The sequence below is a fragment of the Salvia hispanica genome, chromosome 4, assembly GCF_029641045.1.
Source record: "Salvia hispanica isolate PSC_SH4W2 chromosome 4, Shi_PSC_v1, whole genome shotgun sequence".
In the NCBI taxonomy this organism is placed as follows: Eukaryota; Viridiplantae; Streptophyta; class Magnoliopsida; order Lamiales; family Lamiaceae; genus Salvia; species Salvia hispanica.
The window spans coordinates 60,361,039-60,380,233 of NC_142695.1; the positions used below are offsets into that span (position 1 = coordinate 60,361,039).

Sequence of the window (19,195 nt, forward strand, 5' to 3'; positions counted from 1 at the left end):
AAAATACGGAGAGAGGCACAACATGTACAATAATCCTACTTCTTCAAGTATGCCGGCTGAAAAATAGGAAGCGTCACCGTTTTTCACCCAATTTTTGTTCATTGAGTAGTTAATAGAATGAATGACGCTATATCCTTTCTGGGTTGTCTCAAGTTAGTTCAATTGATTTTTTTTGGCAAAAACCTTTGTACTTTCTGCTTTAGTTTCTCTTTACTTTTATCTTTAAAATATCATTTTTTTAATTTTTTATACATCATTTATCTTGGGACGGAGAAAGTATTAGAATATGGGCTTATGAATAACATAATTATTGATTGCTTTAAAAAGCTGCATTTTATATATACTGATAAATTCTACTCCCTCCGTCCCTAATAATTTGTCACCATTTGACCCGACACAGGTTTTAAGAAATGTAATAAAAAGTGGGTTGAAAAAGTTAGTGGCTTGTGGCTCCTACTTTTATATATTAGTTTTATAATAGAATGTGAGTGAGAATGAGTTGGTGGAATGTAGGGTCTACTACCAAAAATAGTAAAAGTGAAAGGTGACAAATTTTTAAGGACGGACGAAAATGGAAATAAGTGACAAATTTTCAGGGACGGAGGGAGTATGATTTACATCTTATGTATTACCATCACTCGATAAAGTGTCAATTAGGCTAGTAGGCTTCGAGTTGGGGCTGTCATAAATGATGATAGCAGCTTATTTTAAGGTCCAGCTTTATAAAATAAATTTAGACCCGATAAGATTGGGCCGATTTAGGTCAGCTGTGAATTTATTTAGATTTGATTTATGATGCAAGTTGCATTGCTTATTGGTTAATTTCTGATCAATTGAAAAGTATTTTTTCCACACCTAATCCTAATTACAATTAGAGGAATCTTATGCTCTCGAGATTCTCAAGCAGAATTTAATTTATATGACTGACTGCCTCCCTTTCACATGTCTTGCATTATTTTTAGTTTTTACTCCATTTGTCTGAGCCTAAGGCAGATATTTTCCCCATTATATTATTATTATATGTTGTTGTTGTTTTCTATTTAGTCTAGAATTAAATTTGAAATTTTGAAATCTTTTGCTTGATTCAACGCAGTCATTTCTGATAATAATTTTGAACGGTTCAAACATGTTAACATTAGCAAACTTTATCTACTGGCAAAAATTTGTTAATTAAATCCACTCTAACTAAATAATTACTCCCTCCGTCCCCCATTAAGTGTCACACTTTTCCATTTCGATCCGTCCCCAATTAAGAGTCACACTTCATTTTTACCATAAATAGTAAGAAGGTCTCACATTCCAATAACTCAATTCACTCACATTTTATTATAAAACCAATATAAAAAAATAGGTCTCACATTCCACTAACTTTTTCAACTAACTTTTTTTTACATTTCTTAAAACCCGTGTCCGGTCAAAGAGTGACTCCTAATAGGGGGCGGAGGGAGTAGTTGTTTTAAATATTTCGATTCCTAAACTTAATTGAAAGTCAATTCAGATGATAGATCTTCCACACCTAATTAGAGGAGACTTTCATTATTTTACTGTTAAATGTTTCCCTTTCACATGGTTTACGTTTAAGCTAGCTATTTTTTGCAAATTATATTTATGTTCTCCGTTTACTCCCAATTAATTAACTGCCTAATAGTTGAGCTTATGACTTTGTATTTCAAAAATTACTTTCAGCACTAAAAGAAATTGAAAGAAGGGGAGTGAGTGAATCGGATAATCAATTCGAAACCAGCAAAGATAAGAAAAGATTCACAAAAAGGTATATTTTCTTTTCTTCCTTTGAATAATTATGTTGATTTTTTCTATTTAATCGAGAAGTTTGAATTTCAAATCGTACGCTTCAGAAATTTGATTCAACGCAGTAGCATTTCTGTAAAACATTAGCAAGCTTAATCTAAATTGAATGAATTTGTTGAATTTTAAATCCGATTTAGATCTTGTTAAATACATATGCTTCCTCTGCCTTATTTTGTTTGTTGCATGTATTGTTTTCTTGCACACTCAAGTATAAATCACGAAATTAACTCACTATTGAACTAGAGAATTGAGATAATTATGTTGCGTATCATTCACACGGTTATAATTGTGTTCCGTCCCATAAAAATAGGGACTTTGGGACGAATTATGTTTTAATACATAATTGGTAAAGTAAGAGAGGGATGGATAAAAAAAAGTAATAAGAGTATTGTTAGTGGAGATTGAAGTCACTTCTTAAGAAAGAGAAACTAACCAAATATAGAAGGAGATTTTCGTGGGATGAACAAAAATAGAAAAATGCAACTATTTTTATGGGATGGAGGGAGTAGTACTTTTGATAGAGAATAATCTTAGTTTTCGGATTCCCTATCAATTACATATCAATAACATATATATTCCTCTATGATCTTCTCTTCACTTGGTATGTTATTCAAGTTGATTAACGACATCTCCGATACCCAACTTGTGCATATTTCACTAATAATCTTGGGGCTTTTTGCTTTCATGAAAATCTTCTAACCGAAAAAATTGTCAGCTTTATGATTCCTCCCTCAATCTTTTCTTTAATGAAATAACGATCAACCTCCACATATTTGGTTCTATCATGCTAGTCTGGATTCTCTAAAATGATGGATGTTTTGTTGTCACAAAATAGTTGCTCTTCTGGTGGGTGGTAGAGAGTAGTCTACTTAACCATAGTATTTATGTTAGGCCATTTCTTATGGGAAAATTGACAAAGATATAAAGGCCGCCCACGAATGACTCGAACCCGAGACCTTTGGTCTCAGGCATTACCGCTCACCGCTTGGCCAACTCAGACACTAAATCGTTCCATAGAGTGTTTTCTTCGCCCTGCATTCATTCAACCTATTAGAAAAGGCCACTCACCCCCTTAAAAGGCCTTATAAGGGAAAGGGTTATCCATACTTATATAGATGAGCTAGGATCATCACCAAGTCTATGTGAGACAAAGGTAAAGAGATTTCCGCACACACGGTTTCACCCTCATAATATAGGGACTAATACATACTCTCTCTGTTTATAAAAAGTTCAATTTAGGAAACTTCTCTCTCTATGTGGTTGCACCATTTTCCACTAACATATTTTTTCTTTCCATCTCTCTTATTTTACCAATTTTGCATTAAAACCCATGCTATTATAAAAGTTCCTATTTTTAGGAAACAGATGGAGTACTATTTTTTTTTTGATAGAGAATAATCCTATTCTTAGGAATATATTTCACTTTGTATGTTCTTCACTTGGTAAGTTTAAACACTCGCATAAAGTATTTAAAATAGGCTACCACATCATTACAAACTTCGGTTATATTTATAATTCAGTTTTTTAAATGTGGGACGGATCAAAAGTTGACTATCTTTCGTGATTTATTTGATAATTTTTCCTTTATCATAATAATTCTCTCAATTTTCTGAACAAGACACAGAGAGGAGAAAAGAAATTATTTTCTATACATTCAACAATCTTATTAAGTGCAGTTATTGTAGAAGCATAACCATGGGGGAGGCTGCGGTCTTAGGAATGATAAAAGATCTCGAGAGTTTGCGTGCTACATGTACAAATATCAGCGAGGATTCGATGTTCGGGGCCACAATCGAAGAGATGAAAGAGTTGTTGGATTTCTCGAGAGACTTAAAAACGGAAGAGAGGAACAGGCTAAAATATTTCATGGCTGACTTGATCGAGTTGGCTGAAGATGTCATCGACAAAGGTATTGATGATTACCGTTTCAGTGACATGTTACGGAGCCTCAAAGATGAGATCAAGATGACAAAGATGCGGATGATAAACTTAGTAGCTGATGAGAAAAATATTGGAGAAGAAGAGGAAGTGGAAATTGTGGTGGGATTGGAGGAAAGCGTTAAGCAGTTGCTTGACAAAGCGATTTCAAAAAATTCTATTCACTTACAGATTTTGTGTATAAAAGGCATGATTGGTATCGGGAAGACAACTCTCGCCAGGCAAGTGTATAAGGCCGGGGCTGGCCAGTTCCAGCGTCATGCCTGGGTATCCATTTCTAGTGGCACGAGTAAGAAAGAGATGCTTATGAAACTGATACAGCAAATGGTGGTTGGATATGAAAGTGATCTGTCACTGGAAGAAATGGACAACCGAAGTCTCCGAAGGATGCTTCGCCGGCACCTGCAAGGAAAGTCATATTTCATAGTTTTGGACAATGTGTCGAAAGAAGAGGAATTGAAGTACTTCTTGCAAGGTTTTCCTTCTCAAGGTATATACGTATATATATGTCTTCGTCTGATTTGTTTATTTCAAAAATCTTATAATTAATCCAAATTTTATGCATATATATAAATATATGCAGGCCTTTTTGGAAGCAGGTCGATGTTGCTGTTGACAAGTTGCAATGCGATTACAGCAACCAAGGTTGATTATACTCATGAGATGAAAGCTTTGGATTCTGATAAGAGCTGGAAATTGTTTTTGAAAACAGTTAATAAATTTACGAGTGATGAGAATAAATTCTCCAAGGAATTGGAGAAGAAGGGCAAAGAGATGCTGAAGAAATGTGGGGGTTTGCCGATAGCTATAATAGATGTTGCAAGGCAGAAAGCAAAACAAAGACTTTCGGGGATTGAATGGGAAGAGCTTTTTGATTCAATTGATTTGAGTGAATCATTGAAGTTATTGGAACCGATGTATCATCAATTGGAAGAACGTATCAAGCCACATTTCTTGCATTTGTCCTTTTTTAAGGAGAATGCAATGATGAGAGAAGAAAAGTTGGAACAGATTTGGGCTGCAAATGGATTAGATTTTGAAGACATTGCATGGGATTTGACTGCTGGATCGGTTCTTGAAGTCGTGAAGCATCACTTTAGAAAAATAAGATGTCGCCTCAATCCTCTATTGCACATGATATCAATAAAAAAAGCAGAAGAGGAAATGGGGTTAGAGATCTTAAGGAGCAATGGTAACAGTAGGCCCTCTCAGAATGCCCGTCATCGTGTTATCCGTTGTGGCAGAGACAAGTTTGATCATTTCACAAATGAAGAGCGCAACCAACTTTTTTCTCTCATCTTCCATGGAGGTGGTGGCTACTTGGACGATACTAGCTTGTCTTATTGGGAGAGTTTTGAATCACTCAAAATACTTGACATGGAAGATTTTGGAGTGAAGACTTTATTCGATACAATCGGTGCATTGGTTAAGTTAAGATACTTGGGATTGAGAAACAATTACATACAAGTGATCCCACACTCGTTGGCGCATCTGGAAAACCTTGAGGTTCTTGATATAGCTTTGAACTTTATGGTGGAGGCGCCAAATATTATATGGCAAATGAGCAACCTTCGCGATCTCCACATGTCTGATGTGATTTTCCGGAAGCCTTTGAAAGTAGATGTGATGTGGAATTTGGAGACCCTAGCATACATCTCAATTTATGATTGGACATGTGAGGGCTTCAACTCTAGTATAAAGTATAAGCTTCGAATGTTGGGCATTGAAGATGTTGATGAAAACTCGGATGTAGGCAAGCTCTTTGCATCACTAGCTAAGTTTCTGAACTTTGATGTACTTTCTGTTAGAGGGTTTCGTTTTAGAAGCATGCCATGTTTGGATGAAATTGGAGTAATACAAAGACTCAAGGTACTAAAACTAGATGGGCGCATAGGTAGGCTACCAAGTGCAGATGATCTACCTCAAGAGATTGAGTACATAGCTTTGATAAATACTTGTCTTGATGAAGACCCCATGCCGATATTAGAGAAGCTCAGTTCCCTAAGCCACCTCAAACTGCGAAATGCATACACTGGTCGAGAAATGGTGATCCAAGAAGGCGGATTTCGAAGGCTCTATGCGCTTTGCATCAATGAATTGCCGAATCTTAGAAAGATACAAGTTGGTGTTTATGGAATGTGGAGTCTCAAGATGCTAGAAATCAATAACTGTCCACATCTTGAGACACTCCCGCAACGGATTAGGTGGTTGTCTGAACTGCGAATGTTTAAGATGGTAACAACCAAACACATTGCAACAAAGATCAGACATTCAGGTTTGACGTCCAAAATTTTGGAGGAGGAAATCGTTCCATAATTTGAAGTTGATATATCTGGTTAGTCGAGTGTGTTTTTTTCTTCTTTTATTTTACCTTTGTTTATTTGCAAATAACTTGCTCTACTGAACTTCAGTGGACAAAATATGTTAGAAAGATACAAGATGAAGAAGGTGCAATGTCAACTGATACGTGTACCTTGATGAGCAGAGGGATTAAGGCTGAACTCACCGGCTCGGCCACGTCTTCACCACTCACGTTCATGAACCAGAGTATCTTGAAGATTTTGTCTACGATTATTTCCTTAATTTATCTTTTATTTTTGGTATCTCCTTAAGTTTCATGTATCGAGTCGAGCATAATTATAATATATTCATTGAATGATAAAATAATTACATTCTCCCCTATTCATAATGCTAAACCCTAACTTACTGAACAAGAAAATAATATATGGAAAGATATGGGGAATCAAAAGATAACTAAATATTTGGGGAAACCTAAGATATGGGGATCGTAACATACAAATAAAATGCAAACTCATATATTGTAGAAACTCAAAACTTTTCAACGCAGTATCAACACAACGTCAACATAGTGTAAAAATTTCAATATTTTGATGTCAACATAATATCAATACAATATGAACACAATTTTAACACAAAATCAACCGTTGATATTATGTTGACATTTTTTGTTGCTATTATTTTATATCTGTTGATATTTTCTAACGGTTCAAATTATAGTTTGAAGTTTGTACAATATTTAGAGTTTGCATTTAATCACATTCTTATAAAGATAATTTAAGAGTATGTTGTAGTATATCTTATGTATCAACATTCACTAGCACCACCCTCATTTAATACGAATGCATTTGTTGTGGTTTTAAGCACATATGTAGTAAGCACTAAGTGAGGCATTTCTTTATTTCATAATAATTAACTATTTTCTTTTTTTTTCTCTTTTTTTTTTCTTTTCCATTTTATTTTATCTTATACTTTACCATTTACAATTTAATTCAATAAATGTCACTATCTAAATATATGTGTCAAATAGAAACGTTTCACTTACTTAGGTTGACAAAATGGGAGTGTCAATTAACCAATATTCAACGCAAGATGTTATCTTAGAAACGGAAAAACACGATGGCTATGTTTGGTTGCCAGGATTCTTTCTGGAAAAGTAATCTAATTCCTTAAATTTTAAATTCCTGTGTTTGTTTCGGTTTTTAATCAAACTGGGAAATTAATCAGAATCCGAGAACAAGGAAAGTTAGTACAACTTTCCAGATTCTGAATCCTAACTTTTCTTAGGTATTCTTTTTCCCAGTTTTAGGATTCTTACATATTTAAGCAATATAGTATAGTATTAATAATAATAATAATAATAATAATAACATAATAATAGTAATAATAATAATAATAACTACAATGTTTTAAAAATAATTTAAAATTATAAATTGTGCTTAATTTCACTATAATAAATACTATAATTAAAATAAAATTATATAATTTAAATCTTATAATAAATAATAACTATTATATTTTATAAATTAATAATTAATCAATAAAGTCATAGTGCAATTTTAATTTATAAAATTTATTTAATTATAATATTCGTAAATATTATAATTATAATATAATATAATAATTATTATATTTATTATTATAATAAATGAGTACTATAATACTTCATGTAACTATAATTATAATTATATTAATATATATTATGATAGATAATTCATATTTAAACTATCCATCGTAATAATCAATATAATTATTATTATTTGTAACTAATTATTTTTTACAATATTATTTTTTTATAAATAAAATAATAATAAATATATTTTTAGTTTGATGTTTAAATTAAATATACATTTAAAATTTTGATATTTTCCAAACACAGTAAAGTTTCTAGGAATCATATTCCCGGGATTCATTTTCCCAGGAATCATTTTCCTTGCCAACTTTACTTTCCCGTCAACCAAACATTGCCAATATGTATTCTTTTATTACATTTTGAAAAACAACACCATACAATAGAATACAACAACATTTCGTCAAACTTATTCCAGTCGTCATTTTTCAACCTCTCAAGCCATGCTTGACAATGGACCAATATCCACCTCCAATATTTTGGAGATTAAGCCTGAATTTTTTATCTTCGTTGCAATGTGTCTGGTCGTAAGCATTTTAAACTTCCTCAAACACTTCATCGACCCTATTTCCTTTGGGAGGGTCTCTAGATGTGGACAATTCTTGATTTCTAGTTGCTCGAGCTTCGGCATTACACCTTCTCCAACTAGAATATTTCTCAGATTCCACAACTCATTGATGTTAAGGACGCAGAGCTTAGGAAACCCGTTGTTCTTGATCACCATTTCTTGACCAGTGTACGCATTCCGCAGTTTGAGGCGCTTTAGTTTGGGCAACTCCTCTAGTAACGGCATGGGGTCTTCATCAAGACACGTATTTACCAACACCAAGTCACTAACCCGATAGAGTCCACCCTGTGTTTTAGGGAGTCTAGCCAGACGTCGATTCAACTTGAGTGTTGGCAGCATATATATCTTTCCGATCTCGTCCAAACATGGCATGCATCTGAAGTGGAACCCTCTCAAGGCAAGGCAAGAGCAATGATTTATGTCCCCTTTCTTCAGTGATGCAACCAACTTGCTTACATTAGCATTTTCATCAATGTCTTCAATGCCCAATAAATTCAAACCAGTCTTTCTCATCCACCCCAAGTTCTCAAATGCATAATCATAAATTGAGACGAAGGCCAGAGAAATTAGCTTCCATATATCTAATTTCAAAGGCTCCGAGCAAACCACATCAGACATGTAGAGATGACGAAGGCTTCGTATTTTGCATATAATATTTGGCACCTCCACCATAAAGTTCTGAGCTATATCAAGAACTTCAAGGTTCCTCAGATGTTCCAACGAGTGTGGGATCTCTTGTATGTAATTGTTTCTCAATCCCAAGTATCTTAAATGCTCCATTGTGCCGGTAGTTTTTGATAAAGTCTTCACCCCAAAATCTTCCATGTCAAGTAGTTCGAGTGATTCAAAACTCTCCCAGTAAGACGAGCTAGCTCCTTCTACGTAGCCACCACCTCCATGGAAGATGAGAGAAATAAGGTGTTTTACATCTTGATTCGTGGAATGATTAAACTTCTCTCTGCCACAATGGATAACGCGATGACGGGGATTTTGAGAGGGTGTGCTATTTCCATTGCTTCTAATGATCTCAATGCCTATTACCTTCTCTGCTTTTTCAATGGATAGCATATGTAATAGAGGATTGAGGCGATACTTTCTCATTTTAGAGTAAAGTGAGCTATTCACGAGATCAATAATTGAATCATCAGCTAAACTGCGACATGTGTCTTCAACCCAACTTGAGCTAAATCTCTGTTCTCTTTCAGCTCCACTTACAACCCAAATATGTTCCAACTTTTCTTCTCTCATTATTGCATTTTCCTTAAAAAGGGACAAATGCAAAAAATATGGCTTGAGTTCTTCATCCAAGTTGTGATACATTGGTTCCAATAACTTCAATAGTTCACCCAAATCAATCGACTCAAAAAGTGCTTCCCATTCCATCCCTGAAAGTCTTTGGGTTGCTTTCTGCCTTGCAACATCTATTATAGCTAGCGGCAAACCCCAACATTTTTTCAGCATCTCTCTGCCCTTCCTCTCTAACTCCTTTGAGAAATTGTTGTCACAACATGTAAATTTATCAATTGTATTCGAAAACAATTGCCAGCTCTTGTCAGAATCCAAAGCTTTCATCTCATGAGTATAATACATGTAGTAGGCCCGCTTTTCGGTTCTCCACATTGGGGCTATGGGAATCGAACCCAATTTGTCCACGACCCCAGAAAAGAAGAAAGGCATTTCCGTTTTTTTGTATTGCTTTCTTCTCTTATGAGATTTCGATAAGAGCCACATTGAGGGAGTTATATGACCTACAATACGAATTCTTATCATATTTTGAACTCGCCAATTAATGACAAAAGATTACTTTAAGCCAAAGTGACTATTATTGGCAAATCTTTATAGCACACTCCCTTCGTCCCACTATAAGTGAGTGATTTCTTTTGAGCACGGGATTTAAGAAAATACTCCCTATGTCCCACCGAAGGGAGAAATTCAGAATATGGGTCTCAATAAACTGATCTTTCAAAATTTGGGATTAATTTGTTTATCTTTTTGAAAAAAATGCCCTCAACTTGACAATAGAGGTGGCAGTGCTTGTTGCCACGGTGTCAAACGAGAGAAAATAGCCAGGGATTTGGGATTTGGTGTGGAGAAATTTCTAGATTGGAGTTTCACGTTTCAGAATGGGTTTCATATCTTATAAAAAAATGAGTGCGCAAAAGTGATCAGGACACCTAAATTGGGACGGAGGAAGTATTAGTTTTATAATAAAATATGAGGGAGAATGAGTTAGTGGAATATAGGGTCCACTAGAGAAAAAATGGTAAAAAGTGAAATGTGACGAATTTTTTTGGGTGGACGCAAATGGAAAAATGTGACAAACTTTTAGGGACGAAGGAAGTAGTATTTTTTAAAACTCGAGCAGGGTCAAAGTAGGGCAAGTATTGAGGGACAGAGGGAGGAAAAAGTAGTATTGGTGTCACTTCATTGTGGACGAAGGAAGAGTAGGAATTTCTTGTAACTGCTATACACACTTCCCCGGTTAATGAAGGGAGGTATATAGAAATTACAACTTTGTTTTGTTGTTTCAACCACATGCCTCATTTGAGGATTATTAAGGCTTCTTCAAAGGATTGTTCTACTTTGATTTTAATTCGGATCTTTGTTTACAATACGTCGTGTGCTCATTATATTCTTGTGGTCATCGTGGAAGAAATCGCGCCCCCGCGATACAAGAATATCGTGACCTATTAGTGAGTTAAATTTATTATTCTTATTTTTGGATTGTTCGTTTGCAAGTATTTTAATTATATAGTCAAATCTTCTTTGGTTTCTTCGTGATTCTTCGTAAAGTCAAATCAAGAAGAAAGAAATTATATAAATAATAGAATTCCCCTAGATCGACTTATTGGGAAATAAAGCATAAAAACTTTCTTCTCAATCATTATAATTTTCGACAAACTAGGGTTTCGCTTCTTATCACTACAAAAAATATCGCCAATTTGTGACGGATATCTCTGTCACTAATAGTGAATTTTTTTCACTTAATAGATTAGTGACAGATCAAGGTTTGATATATCCGTCAATAATAAACTTGTCATAGATTAGTGACAGATCAAGTTTTGGCATATCCGTCAATAATAAATTTGTCAGTAAAAAGTTTTAGTGACAGAATTTCCGTCACTAAAGCTATAGTGACTGAAATCATATGCGATTATTTCGCATTAGTGACGGAGAACTCTGTCACTAATTAGTGACAGACACCTTTCAGTCACTAATTCTGTCACTAGTTGTTGAGCTATTGAATTCCGTCACTATTTTGCATTTTTTTTGTGTACAAATCGCGTGCTCTCAACCCGATAGGCATACTATAGCCTATCAGAAGGATTGTTATACTTAAATTAAATTCCAGTTATTGTTCTGTTTTGGCTTGTGCTCGTTATTTTTTGTATTCGTCAAGCTTCACTCCATATCAACTTGTTAAATTAGACCTAGTTTGAAAGATTTCCATGCCTTGTAAATTAAAGGTGAATAGGTTTAACAATGGAGAATAATATTCTCTCAGTCCGAAGGTAGTTGAGTCGTATTCCTTTTTGGGTTGTCTTAAGGCAGTAGAGTCATTTATTTTTGGCAAAAAAGTCTATCTTCTCTCATACAATACTTTATTTTTTCTCTTACTTTAACTTTTACTATATCATTTTCTTAAATCTTGTGCCGAAAAGAAATGCATCAACTACTTGTGACGGAGAGAGTATATTCTAAGATAAGAAATAATGATAAACATACCTTCCTCGGGAAGAGCATTCAAGATGGAATGAATGGGCATTTGTTTTGGCAGGTTATCGAGAACTATGAAAAATGGCATTCCTTGCAGGAGGCGGTAAAGCTTTCCTAGGAGGCTATGGTTGTCCATTCCCTCCAATGGCGAATCTCCGAACATGTGTATGAGTTCCACAAGTACCTCATTCGCACTTGTGTCACTAGAAATGCTTATCCATGCAGCGCGGCCATTGAATTTCCCAGTGACGGACATGTGGTTGTACACTTGTCTGGCAAGAGTTGTCTTTCCCGAACCAACCATGCCTTTGATAAGAATCACTTTAACACTGCTCTCCTCATTCAGGATTGCTCTACTAATAAGCTGCACGTCTTTCTCAAAGCCCACCACGACACCTTCGTCTCCTACACTTAGTGGACTGTTCACCCTCTCGCCACCAACAAACTCCGGCCTTCGATTTCGTACCTTTCTCAGCCAATATAGACCATGTGTCATTTTATTTTTGGCCAAGTCCTCATCAATGTTTATCGCGAGATTCGCTGATAACTGAGCTATATCAGCATAGTCAGGTAGTAAATAATTTAGCCTGCTCAACTCCTCCAATTCCACCTCACCCAGTGCATACGCCTTGGTCAATTCACACACCATAATTTCTAGCTCTGCTAATATCTCTTCCGGGATTCCATTGTATAATATTTTGGCCACCTTAAACCTGTACAGTTGCTCGATCGCCCATAATATGATGGCCACCCACATGTTTATGGGATATCCGCACGACGAAAATTCTAAGATGCTGCGTGTATAATAATAACATGGTGGTATCTCCGCTATCAACCCGTCTCTCACCATCCACTTCACCATCATATCCACGACCACGTCCTTCATACTTTTTCCATTAATAAGGTTTAGACATGTCCACATGCCCTCATAGTCGATCCGCTGCTGCTCGTGATTGAAAATCTCAGAGCCAATATACCGCGTCGCATTGTCGTCCAAGCGACGCTCCTCATCGACCCCAAACTCCGCCATGTACCCATCTATATAAAGCAGCCAATCTCGTGCATAGGCTATTGCTCTTTGGGCTGTGGGGTTCTTTGAAAGTTGAGTCATCTCATCAAAGTCAGCTACCAAATAGTGTAGGCTGCTCCTCTCTCCCGATTCCTTGCCTCTCAAGAAATCCAGCATCATGCTCAGCTCATTAATCACCTCTTTCAGTATCATCTCAGCATCAGTATCGATACTTGGATTCACAACTGGATAACGCTCTAGTTCCATTATCACCCCTATCATGACGGCCTCTGACATGTTTCTTGGGCAACTGCATGTACCAAAGTTGTCAGATTTCAAGATTTGATGTTAACTCCCTTCGATCCCCAATAAATGAGGAAATATGTGACATTTAATAAAAAAAATAATGTAAATAAAAAATGTCTATATAGTTTGCATATTATAACTACCCTATAGAAATATATATGCTCAGTTTTATTGGGAACAGTGAATAATCACTAAAAAAAGCTCCAATTTAGTGACGGAAAAATTCAGTCATAATCAGCGAAAAAGCAATTAACATATTTAGTGACAGATTAAGTACTGACAGCTCCGTCATTAATAAGCCTGTCAATAAAAACAATTAGTGACGGATTTCCGTCACTAAAGTTACAGCGACGGAAATCAAAGGCGGCAACCATGGTAGATTCAGATTATTGACGGACTATTCTGACACGAATTAGTGACTGACATTTTCAGCCGCTTTTTGTCACTAGTACTTGAAATTTCTGTTGCCGTCACTAATATGCGTTTTTTATTTTTATTTATTTTTTTTGTAGTGAATGAAGTTTGAACTCTAAACCTCAAATCAAACTATGAGTTCGACAAGGAACCAAATCAGATAAAAAAGGCAATTGTAAAAAACAAAGCCCATATTCAGTTCTAAAATTCAAGGATATGGTTTGGATTAATCTCTTATCATTGGATTATATGTATATATTTGAATAATCAAATTTTAAAAAGTGAATTTGAATCAACTGCTAGGAAAGTATAAGGAGAAAAGCTCAAATATCAAAATAATTAAGCATTGGCAAGTTAGAAGATAGAGCAATAGTCAAATTTTACTAAATAAGGTACTACACGTAATACTAGTTTCTTCTTTTAACCAGGCTATATGTGCCTTGCTAAATTAAATTTGACCAAAGCATTTCACATATATGTAATCAGGTGCTAACTAATTCTGAATCTAGAAGTCAGGACCTTTTATCAAAGGCATAATTTTATCAATATTACATGTAAATTTGAGTATCATCACAAAATTTGAGTTTCTGAATTGAAATTAGTTGGCATTTTAACTGCGATCCTCCAGATACAAAATATAAAGTCCTTAAGAAAATATTATAAAGCAAGTTCCTGATTTTAACCTCTTTTTATGTATCCTCATTAAGATTTGTATGCTATTAAAGTTAGTAAATCTTCTTAAAGTCATTTCATCCTAGATTTTTCGTAGAAGCTTTAGTTGGACAACACAAATTTTCGGATCTTCGAAAAACATTCATTAAAGATTTAGAGAAGTTGGAAGTGTTCTACCTTTAATAAAAAGAAGGCTTTCAAATATCTATGCCAAAACAACATAATCATGTGAATTATGAAACTATTCAAAGAAAAGAAAATACCTTTTCGTAATTATTTTTAACTTAAGCAGCCAATCTCGGGCATTGGCTATTGCTGTATGTGTTTTGGGGTTAGTAGAAAGTAGAGTCCACTCGTCAGAGTCAGCTACCGAATAGTCTAGGATTCTCGTCCCTCCCGATTCCTTGTCTCTCAGTAAATCTTGCATCAATTTCAGCTCATCAATTACCGTTTTTCGAACCATCTTTTCATCAGTATCCATACTTGGATCCTCATCTGGATAACGCTCTAGTTCACTCATCACTCTTGATATGAAGGCCACCGACATGTTTAATTTCTGGGCAAACTGCTGGTACCAAAATTGTAAGATTGTCAAAAACAAAAGCCCACATTCAGATCTAAAATTTAAGGATATAGTTAAAATTCACTTTGGATCATTGGATGTTCGTATATTCAAATTCTAAAAAATTAATTTGAATCAACCGATAGGCAAGTATAAGGACAAAGCTCAAATATCAAATGAATCACAACTTACAAGATAGTGTAATAGTCAAATTTTACTAAGGTACTAGATATTATGTTTCTTCTCTAAAATAGGGGAATATATGCCTTCCTAAATCAAATTGACAAAGTACTTTAGCACAAAATATGAAGTCCTTAAGAATAATAAAGCAAGTTCCTGATTTTAACCTTTTTTTCTGTATGCTAGTTAAGATTTCTATGCTATTGAAGTTAGCATATCTTCTTAACTCATTTCCCCCAATTTTTATGTAAGCTTTAATTTGACAGCACAATTTTTGAATCTTCAGAAAACATTCATTGAATATTTAGAAACGGTTGGAAAGTTTTCTGCCCATAATCTGGATGGAATAATTGTCTGAAGAAAAGGCATTCAAAAATCTATTCAAAATATGAATTACGAAACTATTCAAAGAAAAGAAAATACCTTTTCAAAATTATTTCTTCTATTTCCCGTTATCTTTGCAGTAGAGTTCGTAGACTTGGTATGGTCAAAATGATTTGTGAATAAATGAAGAAACGTAGCTCGATTAAATAAATTGGATCAAGCCTGAATTTATAATCTTTCTTGCCACGTGTTTGGTTGTTACAATCTTGAAATTTCTCGGATGCTTCATTTGTTAATTAGCACACAAAAAATAATTGGAGTAATACAATAAGCTATGCGTTCGGTTGTACAGACTTACAGTCTTAAACTTTGTCGGATGCTTCATTGATTAGCACACAAAAATAATAACAAAATCATATAAAGCCATGTGAACGGAGAGAAGTACGTTACTCCCCCGTATCTGAAAATTTGTCACTTATTTTTATTTTCGTTCATCCCTAAAAATTTGTCAATTTTCACTTTTACCATTTTTGGTAGTAGACCCCACTAACTCATTCACATTCACATTTTATTATAAAACTAATATATAAAAAGACCCATATAACACTAACTTTTTCAACTCATTTTCTATTACATTTCTTAAAACCTATGTCGGGTCAAATGTTGACGAATTTTAAGGGACTGGAAGGAGTATTATTTTTCAATCACCTCATTTAGCCCAACCAAATAAAACTCTAGCTATACTTCTCTCATTTACACTGGCCCAAAACAATTAAATCCCTAGGCCCAAATCTCCATTTAAATCCTTAGTCCAATTTAGGACAAATTAAAATAAACAATGAAAGTCACGATTCACTTTTACATTTTACAATTGGCTCCTTTAACTCCCAATTTCACTTTGTTTTCCCCAATTCTTGGTGTTTGGTATTTCTTGGGGTACCTTAATTGCTCAATTGTTTGGTTGTTCCAAGCTAGTGCATGAGAGAAGTGCTACAGTTTATGGGAGTGGGAGGCCTGTTCAGAAAAATTGACTCGTTTCTGAATGTGAAAGGCCTGTTTTAGAAAATTTTCTAAAATATAATTTGTCAATTAAGAAAGTACAATATAATTTGTCAATTTCTTATGCCTTATTCAGCATCATATAATGCATACTTATAAATTTAGAAAAATGTACCTTGTTATCAAACAAATGTTTGTTCATAGCTAAACATTAAATAAACTTGTGGCTGACTAACTCTAACAACCATAATATTTCAAACTGAAAAAAGTAAATTCTAACAAATAACCATTTCAGCTTGGTATCCACATAATCGATGTATTACTCTAATTTTTTATTTTCCTTTACTCCGTCTTGTCTCTTATATTTTATTTTCTTAATTTTTTTTTTCATATAATATATTAAATACAAGTTTTTTTTTTTTTTTTTTTTAATTTCACACTCAGAAGAAACATTTCGACTAAAGTAGGGCAGGGGAGGATTATCTTTTGCAGCTCGTTAATTAACAAATCACATTGATTATGAATTTAGCCATTACAGCTATTATACCACATTTCTCACTCTTATCTAAAAGTCAACGATCCAAATTAGATGATTCTTAATCCTATTTGAATTGTTTCAACTTAATTAAATTATTTCACTTAGTTAAACTCAATCATAAATCTAATTTATTAAACTAACATATTTAATCTAATATTAAAATTCATAAAATATTTTTTTACATGTAATAAAAAATATTTAAATTTATAAAATATTTATTATATATAATAAAAAATATTAAAATTTATAAATATTTTTTACCTACAATAAATATTAAATTGAATTAAAATGTTCACAAATTTAATGGAAAGTCAATCGTTGATCATACATTAGGACGGTTGTTGCACCTAATCCAGCTAAACTATTATAAGAGAAGACTTTAGATTAAACAAATAAATATGCTAATGAAAAATATTAAATTAATTTATTAATGTGGGAGATTTGAAATGATGAATTAATCTATAAAAACCCGTGTCGTCTCTAAATTTCCTATTTTTATAGGATGGAAGGATTACCATTCATTAGCATCACTCTCGTTTAATCTACTACTAATGCTACTTGTTTTGTTTACCAGCACACATATAGTACTCCCTTTATCTATGTCTCAATTTAAGTGAGCCATATTCCTTTTTAAAATGTCTTAGCCTAACTAAAGCATTTTTTTTGCTTTCCTATTATATTTTCTCCCACACTTTATTATTTATAATTTAATTTGATAAACATCACTATTTAAATTCATGTCCTAAAATAGAAAAGTCTTGAGAAAGGAGTGTCAATTAGGCTAGTAGGCTTCGAGTTGGGGCTGCTAAACCTCAAACTATAAATTCTATCATAAATGTTAATAGTAGCCCAATACGCTAAACTGGTTTAAGGCCCAATTTTGAAAATAATAAATTTAGGCCCAATCTCATTGGGCCTAAATGTTAATAGCAGCCCAATACACTAATCTGATTTTAAGGCCCAATTTGAAAATAATAAATTTAGGCCCAATGAGATTGGGCCTAAATGTTAATAGCAGCCCAATTTGATTTATCATTCTAGTTGCATTGATTATTGTTTCATTTCAGCTTTTGAAACCGAAAAGTATTTTTCAAACTTATCATAAAATGAAAATGTTTGCTTTTCCACACCTAATACAGCGGAAAAATTACAATTAGAGCATCCTCAATGCTAACGGATGTCCCATAGCCTTTCCGACGGACATCCCAAAAATACCTCCTGCCATATTATAAGGACATCACATTTGCCACGTCATACGGACTTCCCACTGCACAGTGGTGGACATCCCATAGCCTTCCCGCAATAAAAAAAATTCACAAATTCACCAAATTAAAATTTTCACGGAATTAAAATTTCGTAATTCATACGGAATTAAAGAAAGTGCAAATTAATTTCATTAGATTAAAAAAACGGCAAAAAAAAGGAACTACATCACTTAACACGCCTGAACATATCAACGACCACCCCGACGCAACCATAGCTCTTCAATTATATCGTTCTGGAGTCGAATATGGGCTTGTCGTTGGCGCATGTCGGCAAACGCACGGACGCGGTCGAGCCCTTCCTGGGGTACCCCATACGTGCACTGGAGGTAGCTACACCGTGGCTTGGACCTGCACCATCATCATCGGGCCACTCAGTCAGTGCTAGACCTTCAACTTCGACAATCATGTTGTGCATGATAATACACGCGTGCATGACATCAGTGATGGTCTCCATATCCCACAACCGTGATGGACCCCTCAATATCGCCCATCGACTTTGGAGCACACCAAATGCCCGCTCCACATCCTTGCGCAGCTGCTTCCTGACGACCCGCAAAGTATTTCTTCTTATCTTCTTTTGCGCATCTGATCGTCTTCACGAACACGGGCCACATAGGATAGATCTCATCCGCCAAATAATAGCCCATGTTGTGCTGGTTGTCATTGGCGACGAAACTGAAGCCGGACCAACACCGACTTCTTGGTCTTTGAAAAGGGGAGACGACTGTAGGACGTTGATGTCGTTGTTCGAACCGGCTACTCCAAAATATGCATGCCAAATCCACAGCCGGTAGTCAGCTAACGCCTCAAGGACTATCATTGGATGTTTTCTCTTGTAACCGGTTGTGAACAACCATTTCCAGGCGGAGAGCAGTTCTTCCATTCCCAATGCATACAGTCTATGCTGCCCAACATTCCCGGAAATCCGTGCTGACTTCCGTGCATAGCCATCAGATCCTGGCAGTC

General features: G+C 34.7%; 3 protein-coding genes across 3 annotated transcripts; 1 reads left to right on the forward strand and 2 right to left on the reverse strand.

The window, feature by feature from the left end:
* The first annotated feature begins 1,653 nt into the window (after positions 1-1,653).
* Positions 1,654-6,395, forward strand: LOC125193838 (disease resistance protein RPP8-like). Its single transcript, XM_089056234.1, has 4 exons — positions 1,654-1,771; positions 3,495-4,237; positions 4,331-6,082; positions 6,159-6,395. Exons 2-3 carry the CDS (start codon positions 3,505-3,507, stop codon positions 6,061-6,063), a joined length of 2,466 nt encoding a protein of 821 aa, XP_088912360.1. The 5' UTR covers positions 1,654-1,771; positions 3,495-3,504; the 3' UTR covers positions 6,064-6,082; positions 6,159-6,395.
* Positions 6,396-8,111: 1,716 nt separating this feature from the next.
* On the reverse strand, positions 8,112-9,920 carry LOC125195570 (putative disease resistance RPP13-like protein 3). Its single transcript, XM_048093708.2, has one exon. The coding sequence runs from the start codon at positions 9,918-9,920 to the stop codon at positions 8,112-8,114; it is 1,809 nt and encodes a 602-aa protein (XP_047949665.2).
* Positions 9,921-11,878: 1,958 nt separating this feature from the next.
* LOC125195572 (uncharacterized) lies at positions 11,879-14,918 on the reverse strand. Its single transcript, XM_048093709.2, has 2 exons — positions 14,625-14,918; positions 11,879-13,279 (listed from the first exon to the last, which is right to left on the reverse strand). Exons 1-2 carry the CDS (start codon positions 14,906-14,908, stop codon positions 11,917-11,919), a joined length of 1,647 nt encoding a protein of 548 aa, XP_047949666.1. The 5' UTR covers positions 14,909-14,918; the 3' UTR covers positions 11,879-11,916.
* Between the last annotated feature and the right edge of the window lie 4,277 nt (positions 14,919-19,195).